The 12,803-nt window shown below is 37.9% G+C and overlaps 1 protein-coding gene across 3 annotated transcripts in view; it reads right to left on the reverse strand.

Moving 5' to 3' along the window:
* Positions 1–12,803, reverse strand: part of PTAR1 (protein prenyltransferase alpha subunit repeat containing 1) — a 69,269-nt gene that overhangs the window by 36,138 nt on the left and 20,328 nt on the right. For all 3 annotated transcript variants that reach the window (XM_054727756.1, XM_054727754.1, XM_054727755.1), the window contains exon 3: positions 8,841–8,907. In XM_054727756.1, the coding sequence (XP_054583731.1) occupies positions 8,841–8,907 (67 nt within the window). The remainder of the gene's footprint in view (positions 1–8,840; positions 8,908–12,803) is intronic.

The raw sequence follows: 12,803 nt of genomic DNA on the forward strand, positions 1-12,803 counted from the left end.
TAATTTCCATTTACTAATTTTGAAACCTCTCCTGATTTGCAATTGCTCAACTATATTCCCTTGGATGTCTATAAACAAAGGGAAATTTTCTTCAGTAAATAGGAAGTTACCTTACAACTAAATCTTTACAAAGTAGTATTTGGGAAGACAGCTTAAAACAACCTCAATCAATGGTATATATATATATGGATGCTTAAAAAGATCACCTAATAGAATCATAAAAAAGGGAGCAAAATTTTAATATCAATTTAATAAACATTCCTGGGGACAGGACTGAAAAAACATTTTAGGTGTTGGATATTGTCATAAACTAGTTTTTAAAGATTACCTGAAAATGGAATACGAAAAGTAGTTAAGTTATGGCTACCATATAACCTAGAGATACAATAAAAAATCAACTGCTCTTTAAGTAGGAATCTAACTTGAGATAAAATTTCCAGTCACACATGAATTGTAAGCAAAGTTTTAAATAAAACGTAAGTTGCTAATTATATTTGAATATCTAAATATTCAATATAATTAATATTGAATAATTATTATTATATTTATAATATTTATTATCTATAATTATTATTATTAATTTACCACAGAGGTAAATTATGCTCCACTCCTTGGATTCAAAAAGTGCTGTATCTCAAACAACTTAGATATAAGTACACTGCTAGATAACTCAAAAAAATTAGTGATCACAAAAAAATTAGTGATGACCAAGTTACTGATGTCAGTAGCCATCAGTTTGAATTAAATTGTTTAATAAAATGTGAGTAGGAAATTAAATTTATATGTTAAAATATTTCACGTTATTTTCTAGGTATATAACTAAATTGAAAAATTAAATATCATAAGACATTTACTTATTATTTCATGCACATATTGGTATTAGCCTAAAACAATCTTTTTTGGACTTTTTAATAAATTGAGGAAATGGAGTACTGCCTTAATTGAGGTGGCTTTATTTTCAGGCATACTGAATAAGCTGTGCTTCTCTATCTATCCTAAAAGCATTGGGTGGTAAGCTGCTAACATGGGAAGAAGGAATAAAGTGAGGGTCATTAAATAAATGTGAGGGGAACTAACTAGGAAAGCAAAAGGCACCTGTGCTGTTATGGGTGGTAAGGAACAGTGCCATGCTACATGGGCAAACATGTTGTGGGATAAAATGATGTGAGGATTTTTTTTTAACAAGGTGGGAGAATGGAATAAACCAAGGAATTTTAAGAAACAATACAAGGTAGAATTATACATAAAAGGAATGAAGTTATTCACACAGATTTTTCAAGCAATAAAAGTTACTCCTTTAAAATTTTGGCTGCATATTTTACTTACTGATTAAAGAGAATATGGAAAAATCTCATCACTTTTCCATGAAAACTGTAATTTTTTTGTGATCGCTAATTGTTACGAAGACTAGCTAGTGCTGAAGCATCCAGGGGTTACTAAGATGAGTGGTATGCTTTATTCCTCTATATGTTACTGTATTTTTATACTTCTGCAAAGTTTATCTTAAAATTTTTTACATTTTTCTCTCTATTGCAAACTATTAGTTACTGCTTCTCTCTGCTGTCATTCTAGTCAAGATTTGTAGGAGACCAGGGGCCTTGTCTATGACTAACCTCCACTGGTTAACTCAGTAATTGGCACATAGTAGATACTGAATATACAAATGCTACCTTTCCCCTCAATCTTCAGTTATTCTGTCTGAAATGACAGTAAATGATAATAAAAGTCATCCTCATAAAAATTACCATTTATTGAACTTCTCCTGAGTCAGGCACTATGTTAAGTGATTTGTATATATTATTTAATTTAATTCTCACAACAATCCTATAAGTATTATGTTGAAACATGTGAAATTGCCAATATTCAATTGTTTTCTGAAATAAACTTTTTATTTTAGAATTCTTTTAAATTGACAAAATTTGTAAGAATAGTATGGAGAATTCCTGCATGCCATTTACCGAGTTTCTTTTATTATTAACATACTAGTGGCCCGGTGCACAAAATTTGTGCATGGAAGGGGGGTTCCCTCAGCCCAGCCTGCACCCTCTCTAATCAGACATCCCTCTCGCAATCTGGGACCGCTGGCTCCTAACCGCTCACCTGCCTGATCACCCCTACTGCCTCTGCTTGCCTGCCTGATTGCCCCTAACCTCTCTGCCTGCCTGCCTGATCGCCCCTAACTGCCCTCCCCGGCCAACCTGATCTCGCCCCCAACTGCCCTCCCCTGCCAGCCTGATCTTGCCCCCAACTGCCCTCCCCTGCCAGCCAATTTGGTTCTGATTGGTCGGTTTCTATGCCAGTCAGCATCTCTGGGCCTATCTCCGGGCCTGATCAGAGAGGCAGGGCTGATCAGCAGCCCCTGCGGAGGCCTGGAGAGAAACAGAGGCTCGGCTGCTGGTGAAGCCCAGAGAGAAAGAGACAGACAAAGGCTGATCAACAGCTGCCATGGAGGCTGCGGATCAGACGCTGCCTCTCTCTCCAGGCCTGATCCACAGCCCCCTTGGCAGTCAGTGCTGGGTCACCACGGCAACTCAGCACTGACTGCAGGACTGACTTCTGGTGTTCGGTCGACCCTTCGGTTGGTCATTACAGGCCCTGGGTTTTTATATATTAGGATTATGGTACATTTGTAATAACTGATGAACCCATTATTATAGGTAACTATTGGAACCATGCTTTTTTTCAGAATTCCTTAGCTTTTACCAAATGCCCTTTTTTGATTTCAGGGTCCTATCCAGGATAGCATATTACATTTGACTATTATGTCTCCTTAGGCTCCTCTTGATCTCTCAAGTATACTCAGGTATACCTTATTTTTAATGGCCTTGACAGAGTACTGATCAGGTATTTTGTATGTTTTTCTCATGGTAATACTAGGATTATTGAGTTTTGAAGAGGAAGAGACCACAGAGGTAAAGTGCCATTTTCATCACATCGTATCAGGGGCACATAATAGCATGGCTTGTCATTGTTGATGTTGACCTGGATTACTTGGCTGAGGTAGTGTATACCAGGTTTTCTTCAATGTACTTTTTGGAAGTCACACTTGAGTAGGGAATTATGCTCCACTCCTTGAGGGGGGTTATCTAGACAAATTATTCGGAAATATTCTATATAGCAGATTTGTCTATTGTGTTCTATTTATTTACTCGTTTATTTATTCCATCATTTATTGACGTCAGTATGAACTTACAGATATCCATTTTATACTCTGGGGTATAAGCCAATAGTATTTTATTATTCAAGTTATTCCAGCTTTGGCTCATATTACTTTTGAGCACTTCCTGACTACTTCCTTACTTCCTGGCCCTGTAAAATATTCCAGGCTCATCTTGTATGTTCCCTGCCCTGGTCTTAAAATCAGCCATTTCTCCAAGAAGCCCAGTTCTTTCTATTAGAGAATGGTGTTAGAAACCAGGATCTGAATGCTTGGATTTCATCAACTTTGATCTACAAAAACAACAATTTCATATGGTGCAATCTAATATGAACTCAATTTTACAGATGGGGAAACTGAATTAGGGAGAGATTCAATAACATGATCAAGGTCTCCAAGCTCAAAGTGTCAGAACCAAAAATTAGATGCATAAAGTTACCAATTTAAATCAATAGGCCACAAGTAAAGGACCCGAATCACTAGAGCTTGTTGCCAGCTACTCAGCTACTCTAGTGTCTCAAAGATGTTCTGCTTACTCTATGTGCAGAGACTGTTGGAAAAATAGGACATTGTTATAAAGTCAACCTCTTTCATAAAGTAATTCACCAATTTTCAAAGAAAACAAAAAAGGAGAAAAAAAGAGAAGCATCTGTCACTTTTTTCTATAACCAGATGGATTTTTGAACTACATTCATCACTCACTCTAATCTCAGGATATAGGTTCAAAACTTATTCTTGCCTGTATTTTTTCCCTAAGACTGAAACACCTATAAATTGAAGTACCAATGTGTTATACCAGCTTTTAGCAGTTTATAAAATGCAGTCAAAATCACTCAATTCTTCCCAGAGTTCCTGCAGAAGAAATACACCAACAATTAAACATAAAACGTTAAGTCTTTGGTTTGCAAAAGAACTTACAGGGTTAGATCAGTTTACTTCCAAAGCTGGTTGTTTTTTCTTCACTATGTATTCATGATTCCATGTCTTCATATGTCAACCAACCTTACTAATACAAATTAAAATTTACTACAACAGCCCGAACTGGTTTGGCTCAGTGGATAGAGCGTTGGCCCGTGGACTGAAGGGTCCCGAGTTCAATTCTAGTCAAGGGCATGTACCTTGGTTGAGGGCTCGATCTCCAGTGGGGAGCATGCAGGAGGCAGCTGATCGATGTTTCTCTATCATCGATGTTTCTAACTGTCTATCCCTCTCCCTTCCTCTCTGTAAAATCAATAAAATATATATTTTTAAAAATTTACCAGAACACTTATCTACAATGTTTTTTTAAAAAATCAAAATTTCCTACTTATCTAGCAAAAAACTTTCCCAATAATCTTCCTAGAATAAGTTCAAGATTAACTGCTATTAACATCACTGAAATTATTTCATAGAACAATTTCACTTCATAAGTCCCAACCACATATAATAAAAAAACATCCATTTCAAAGGATCATAAAAATAATCACCTAATTCAAATCTTTTATTCATAGGTATGGGAACTAAATCTCTTGAGAAGTTAATAGGTTTTGTCCAAAGTCGTCTGCTAGTTAATTGATGAAATAAGACTAAGGTTCATATATCTTTTTTTTTTTAATATATTTTATTGATTTTTTACAGAGAGGAAGAGAGAGGATAGAGAGTTAGAAACATCAATGAGAGAGAAACATCGATCAGCTGCCTCTTGCACACCCCCTACTGGGGATGTGCACGCAACCAAGGTACATGCCCTTGACTGGAATCGAACCTGGGACCCTTGAGTCCGCAGGCCAACGCTCTATCCACTGAGCCAAACCGGTTTCGGCAGGTTCATATATCTTAAGACTAGGATCTTTCTCCTCCACTGAATTATATATATGTGTGTATGTATATGTATGTATATACATTATGCTAGTAGGAATTATTTTTGTTTAAGGATTTTCAATTTCTGTCTAATGAGGAATATGAGAACATGAATAAAAATGGTACTCCCACTTCTCTATTAACTTCCTTTCTTTTTCACTGCATTTAATTATTTTCAGTGCCCTGACTACCAACTGAGTATTTTGTACCAGGCACTAGAGTGTTAGATACTAGGAAAACAAAGAAAAAAAAAAAAAAAGAAAGACAAGATGTAGACATTGCCTGGGAAGGCACATGGGCATTTCTTTAATTATTGTCAGCTGAACCCAAGGCGACAGGCAAGGCCACACCCTGGGAACATGCTTTGCCAAAAAGGCAAGAGTGTTATCAGCACTGACTCTTACCTTTGCCCAGGTGTCAGGTAGTGTGACTTTGATATGTAAATCCAGTCAAGCACCAGGAATGCTTGGGCCTACAAGAATGCAAATAATCTCCTTTGATCCTAACTTTTGGTGAAACTCCCTGGTATTTGGGGGTATAAAATAAACTTGCTGTATTGGCTCGGGGTCCCTGTCCCTCCATCAGAGAGGATGGTGGTCCCACCCAGCTCCCAGCTTTTTTTCCTTCTGTTTTGTGTCTCGTCTCTTTCTTTTTTTTATTTCTCCATCCCCAGCTCCTCTACTCAGGAACTGGACCCGCTCTCTTTCCGTGTTGGACGCAGAAAGAGAGAAACACCTACAACAAGATATCGGTCCCTATCCTTATGAAAACTCTTAGTTATAAGTTTATAGTACCTTCCTAAAAGTCTTTTGGTGATTCTTCCTCATCTTGTAAACACTAGAACAGCACTGCCCAATAGAAATATGTGAGTCACAAGCATGAACTATATATATAATTTTAAATGTTCTAAGTTACATTAATAACAAGTATGAAGTAATATGTTTTATTTAACTCAGTACCTCCAAAATATTATAATTTCAACACATAGTCAATATAAAAATAGTAATAAGACATTTTACGTTAGGGGCACTAATTCTTCAGAATCTGCTGTAGTTTACACTTATAGCACATTTCAACTGAGCACTAGTCACATTTCAAGGGCTCAATAGCCACATGTGGCGAGTGGCTACGATATTGGCTGTGCAACTCTAGAAAACTGTAGTGTAGCAGTGCTCAGTCTTTGGACTGGGTCTCTTCTCTATCTGTACCCACTTCTTTGGCTATCTCAAAAGATCTCATGGCTTTAAATACTATTTTCCAGTGATTCCCAAATTAACATCTGGCCTAGAACTCTAATCTGAATTTTAGATTCATATACAACAAGCTAGACACAAACCTAACATCCCAAAATGACTTGCCCACCAGCAGCCCCCACCTAAATCTGCTCCTCCTCTAGATGTCCCCTTTTCAGTAAATGGCAACTCCGTCCTTTTAGTTGCTCAGGCCCAGAACCAGAGTCAAACTTCACCCTCTTGATTCTCTCACATCCAATTCATCATCTGTGTCTTCAAACCAGATTATTAAATACAGAATAAGCTTATACAGTTTATAAAATACGGTGAGAATCTTATGACTTATGACTTCCCTGCCGAGCTCGTCTTCAAGTCACCAGTATCTCTTACCTAAATTATTCTTTCCCTCTTTCATACTACTCCAGTTACACTGGATTCCTTGCTGTCCCAGAATACCCAGGGACAATTTAGAGATGACTGGGGGCTTTTTCACTTGCTGTTCCGTCCACTTGGAATGCTCCTACCCCAGAATCCACAAAGACTGATCCCTGATTTCATGCCAGTATTTGCTCTAATGTCTCCTATTTAGCACTGCAATACCACTCTTTCTTTTCTCTTTTTGGCCTTCCCTATTCTTTTCCCAGCTTCTCCCCATAGGATTTGCCAACACATGATCTATTATATATTTTAATTGTGAACATCATTGCTTTTCTTCTTCTATTAGAATAAAAATTTCACAAGGACAGGGATTTTTGTTTATTTTATTCTTGGTTTTATTCCCAGTGCCTAGAACCTAGCACACAATAGTTATCAATAAATATTTGATGAATAAAAAAATGTTGCCAAAAATTGTGTGGATTAAATAAAATAATGTATAAAGTTGCAGTATGGTCCTTGGAATATAGTAGCCACTCATAAATATAAGTCTATTCCCTACTGCTGTGGTGCTTTCCAGAAAGAAAATGAGAATTATAAAATTACATATATTTTGAAGCCATATAACTCACTCTTTATATCTGATCATTAATTATTCAAAAGACAATTTTAAAAAGACATATTATAGAAATTACCTAAAATTTCAAAAATCAGTTAAATACAAAATTCAGTAGGTATTAAAAAATACTAACTCATTAGAATGTAACATTGCTTAAAATTCACAGAAAATTAAATGAAGACGCTGGCCGGTTTGGCTCAATGGGTAGAGCATCAACCTTCGGACCAAAGGGTCCCAGGTTCGATTCTGGTCAAGGACACATACCTCGGTTGCAGGCTCCTCCCCAGCCTGGGCCTTGTGCAAGAGGCAACCAATCGATGTGTTTTGCTCACATCGATGTTTCTCTCTGTCTTTCCCTCTCTCTTCCACTCTCCCTAAAAAAAAAAAAAATCAATGGAAGAATATCCTTGGGTGAGGATTAACAAAAAAAATAAAAATCCTATCCTATATAATAAAAGGCTAATATGCAAACTAACTGAACAGTTTAACGACCAGTTGCTATTATGTGCACTGACCACCATGGGGCGCACCACTCAGCCAGAAGCTGGACTCACAGCTGGCAAGTGCTAAGGATGTCCAACTGATGGCCATCAGCCGGACATCTCACAAGGGCTCCCAGACTGCGATAGGGCACAGGCCAGGCTGAAGGAACCCCCAAGTGCACAAATTTCATGCACTGGGCCTGTAGTAAATAAATAAAATAAATAAAATTAAATGAAGTATTATTTAAGTTACCTTTAAAGATAAAAAGTTGTAATCCATGGCTTTTCTCTATAGAAAAATTAAAATGTATTCACAATGTTCACTGAAACTTCACTTTTATTTATCTACTAGAGGCCCAATACAAGAAATTCGTGCAAGGGGCTTGGCCCCCGCCCGCCATGGCGGCCACCTCTGCCTTGGCCCTCACAGCCCCAGCTTCATCCAGAAGGTCGTCTGGAAGGACGTCCAGTCTAATTAGCATACTATGCTTTTATTATATAGGATAATTTGTATCCTGCCTTCCTCTTAAGAGAATTTGTGTTAGTCTAAGGAACCACCAGTTTTTAAACACCATATATATATTGAAAAACATGAACCTGGTCTGAGAATTGTAATAGTTCGATAAAGTATTTTTGTGTTTAAAGCTACAATAATTAGAATTAAAGGTATCAATAAAATATGACCTCTCTCTAAAACATTGAGTGCCAGAGTCTGCAGTAATTTGCCCACAGAGGTCCCAATGTTAGTGACTCAACTGAGATTACAAGATTGTGGCCTTGAATGCTCACCCCACACACTATAATGCTTCTCAAATATACTAAGCAGGGTCTTACTCGTCAACCAATTATGCTGATTACCCCTACCTCTATTAAACGAAAGGAAAATAAAAGCAGGCATCAAATGGTATACCATGATTCAACATGATGATTTATATTTCAGGAAAGTAGTTTACAGAGAACAGACATAAATATGCAAAAAGGGGCAAAGTGTTCGTGGGCCTATTATAAAGAATGAGTAGAAGATGCCATGGACATATGGTTTATATCTCATTTTTCAAAAAGCTAACAACTCATGGGGCTTGTATGTCTTCAGAAATTTGGACAATTTCATTTTATCACTGATGAAAATGACGTACCTCACGTTCCATGCCGTGGTAAAGTCTGGGTTTAGAAGCAGCAGGGTGCGTGTGACATCTATCAATTCTAAAATAAAGAGAAGTCATATTAAAAACAAATAGTCCTATCCTTTAAAGCTCAGCTTCTCTTTAAGGTCTTTATTTCATTTTATATAGATATATAGGCTCACATTATAGTGACATACAGATCTCATGTCACAGTAATTTTAATGATAGCTATACCTTGTTCGAAGCCAATGGTTCTCAACCTTTCTAATGCCGCGACCCTTTAATACAGTTCCTCATGTTTTGGTAACCCCCAACCATAAAATTATTTTCGTTGCTACTTCATAACTGTAATTTTGCTACTGTTACGAATCATAATGTAAATATCTGTGTTTTCTGATGGTCTTAGGATCAGAAAACACAGATATTTACATTACGATTCATAACAGTAGCAAAATTACAGTTATGAAGTAGCAACGAAAATAATTTTATGGTTGGGGGTCACCACAACATGAGGAACTGTATTAAAGGGTCGCAGCATTAGAAAGGTTGAGAACCACTGTTCTAAGCAGTCAGGAGTAAGGAGGTTATCCTCAAGATTTTCTTCTACTTATGATAAGTATAACTCTTCCTTAAAAGTTGACATTGAACTAACTTTATAATACAATACGCCTATAAAGAATAATCAAATCAACCTCTTCATCCTTATAGTAGTTTTTGGTACTAATTTAATATTTTCTAAAGAAAAGAAACACAATTTCTATATCACTATTCATTTAATTCCACAAATACTTTGAGAATTGACTGCAAATTTTTAAAAGGAAAAAAAATCACTCATTATCAACTAATTTAACACAATTCATTCCCATTCCCCTTTGAAGACTATCCTTTCTTACACACATTTTTACATAATTATAGCAATGACAAATATACAGTTTTGTTATATATTTTTCATTCAACATTATTACATATGCATTCTCCTACCTTGCTACAGTATGCATTTTTAACAGCTGTGAAAAATCCCATGGTTTAATATACTATTATTTATCTTATTCTTTAGGGTGTTTCCTGTTTGTTTTTACTGTTATAGACAATATTGTTACCAATATTTTAATACACATTTTTGTCTGATACATTATTTTCTGTGGATATTCTTCTAGGAGTAGAACTACTGTCAAACAATATAAATATCAGTAAGGCTCCTACTAAACATTATCAACTTGTCTTCCAATTGCACTATATCTATTTATATAACACTAGAGGCCTGGTGCATGAAATTCGTGCATGGGGAAGGGAGGTGTCCCTCAGCCTAGCCTGCACCCTCTCCAATCTGGGACCCCTCAAGGGATGTCCGACTGCCCGTTTAGACCCGATCCTGGTGGGATCGGGCCTAAACGGGCAGTCGGATATCCCTCTCACAATCCAGGACTGCTGGCTCCCAAATGATCACCTGCCTGCCTTCCTGATTGCCCCTAATCGCTTCTGCCTGCCAGCCTAATCACCCCCTAACCACTCCCATTCCAGCCTGATTGATGTCTAACTGCTCCCCTGCCAGCCTGTTTGCCCCCAACTTCCCTCCTCTGCCGGCCTGGTCACCCCTAACTGCCCTCCCCTGCAGGGTTGATCCCCCCCAACTGCCCTCCCTTGCAGGCCTGGTCCCTCCCAACTGCCCTCCCCTGCTGGCCATCTTGTGGGTTGGAGTGATGGTCAATCTGCATATTACTCTTTTATTAGATAGGATAGAGGTCTGGTGCACGAGTGGGGGCCAGCTGGTTTGCCCTGAAGGGTGTCCTGGATCAGGGTGGGGGTTCCCTTGGGCATGGGGCGGCCTGGGTGAGGGGCCTGTGGTGGTTTTCAGGCTGGCTACGCCCCCCAGCGACCCAAGTGGAGGCCCTGGTATCTGGAATTTATTTATCTTCTACAATTGAAACTTTGTAGCCTGGAGCGGAGCCAAGCCTCCTGCTCGCTCTGTGGCGGCAGCCATTTCTGTTGGAATTTATGTATCTTCTATAATTGAAACTTTGTAGCCTGGAGTGAAGGCCTGAGCCGGCCAGGGCTGCAGAAGCTAGGCTTCCTCCATCGCCCAGGGCAACCCTAGCTTCCTGCTCTTCCAGCTCAGTGGCTGCCGCCATTTCTGTTGAAATTTATTTTCCTTCTATAATTGAAACTTTGTACCCTTGAGTGGAGGCCTGGGCCCGCCAGGGTGTGTGGAAAGCTTGGCTTCCTCCATTGCCTGGGAAACCCAAGCCCCCCTCCTGCTCTCTGTGGCCACAGCCATCTTGGTTGGGGTTAATTTGCATACTCGCTCTGATTGGCTGGTGGGCATGACTGGTGGGCGTTGCTTGTGGGTGTAGTGGAGTGGTTAATTTGCATATTACTCTTTTATTAGATAAGATGAATGTACTTAAGTCCCTGTAACTCCAATCTATATCATTATACTAAAAAAATGAATGTGGTAAATAAAAAATTACACTTTGATTCTGTTTTAATTTATATATTTAATTTCCAATAACTAATAAGAACTTTTTTTCATTTTGTTTACTATTTTCATCTTATGAACAGCCTATTCATATTTATTAAATTTTTATCTATCATGGTCTTGACACAATTCCTATATGTTCAAATAAGCTCCATAAGCCTATATTTAATAGAATGAAATTAATAATATTTAGATACATGTCTTCATTTTACTAAAACTGAAAGGAGAATTTTAGGATTAAGTTGATCAAGCTAGGGCATAATACTAAATTAATGAAACATATACCAAGCTCATATTAAGTAAATAAGGAAACTGTTATAATTATTTAGCATTATTGTGTACCAGGCGTAAGTACTTTATTTACATTATTTCAAATTCTTACAATCACGATCCAAGATATTCTTGTTTCACTTTACAGACAGGAAAAGTGGTATTTAGAGAATTTAAACATTTTGCCTATCGTCTCTCAATTAATGTGTGGCAAGGTCAGCATCTAACAGCTTTAAATAACTCAATTATACTGCAATTGAAATATCTGTCTATAATAAATAATTGGGACATTCACAGTGTTTAAGGAAAATAAATTTTTTAAATCTAAAAAACAAGCACACATATATGCATCCCTACGGTCATTTTAAAATATTCTAGCAAACAACAATCATTCCATTCTCAACCACCTCAATAAAAGAGATTAACATTTATTGTGAGCTTATGATTTCATTACTAATGAATATAACACTTGATAAATGAGAAACAAAAGGTAGTATGGGCACACATTTATTTTCTACCATTATCTTTATTACAAGCATTACATGTATAAACACAATCCTATATAATAAAAGGCTAATATGCAAATCGACCGAACGGCAGAACAACTGGTTGCTATGATGTGCATTGACCACCAGGGGGCAGATGATCAGCATAGGAGCTGTCTCCTGGTGGTCAGTGCGCTCCCACAGGAGGTGTGCTGCTCATCTGGCTCATGGCTGGCGAGCGCAGCGGCGGTGGCAGGAGCCTCTCCCGCCTCTGCTGCAGGCGGGCGGTAAGGAGCGAGAGGTTCCAGACTGTGAAAGGGATGTCTGACTGCTAGCTTAGGCCTGACTACATGGGAATCGGGCCTAAGCTGGCAGCAGACATCCCCCAAAGGGTCACGGAATGCAAGAGGGCATAGGCCAGGCTGAGGGACACCCCCTCCCCCAGTGCATGAATGTCATGCACTGGGCCTCTAGTATATCTATAAAGAATAATTTAACTAACCTCTTCCTTCTTTTACTTTTAGTAGTTTTTGGCACTAATTTATTATTTATCAGGGAAAATAAATATAAATTTCTACACTATTATTTATTTAATTCCACAAATATTCTAAGTATTGAGTATGTACAAAGATTAAACTGGGCCCTTAGAACTGAAAGAATGGATATAATGATAAATAAGACTTCATCTTGCTCTCTAGATTACCCTTTAGTTGGAGAGAAATGTAAACAATTACTAATATGTAA

The sequence above is a fragment of the Eptesicus fuscus genome, chromosome 15 (assembly GCF_027574615.1).
Source record: "Eptesicus fuscus isolate TK198812 chromosome 15, DD_ASM_mEF_20220401, whole genome shotgun sequence".
Classification (NCBI taxonomy): Eukaryota; Metazoa; Chordata; class Mammalia; order Chiroptera; family Vespertilionidae; genus Eptesicus; species Eptesicus fuscus.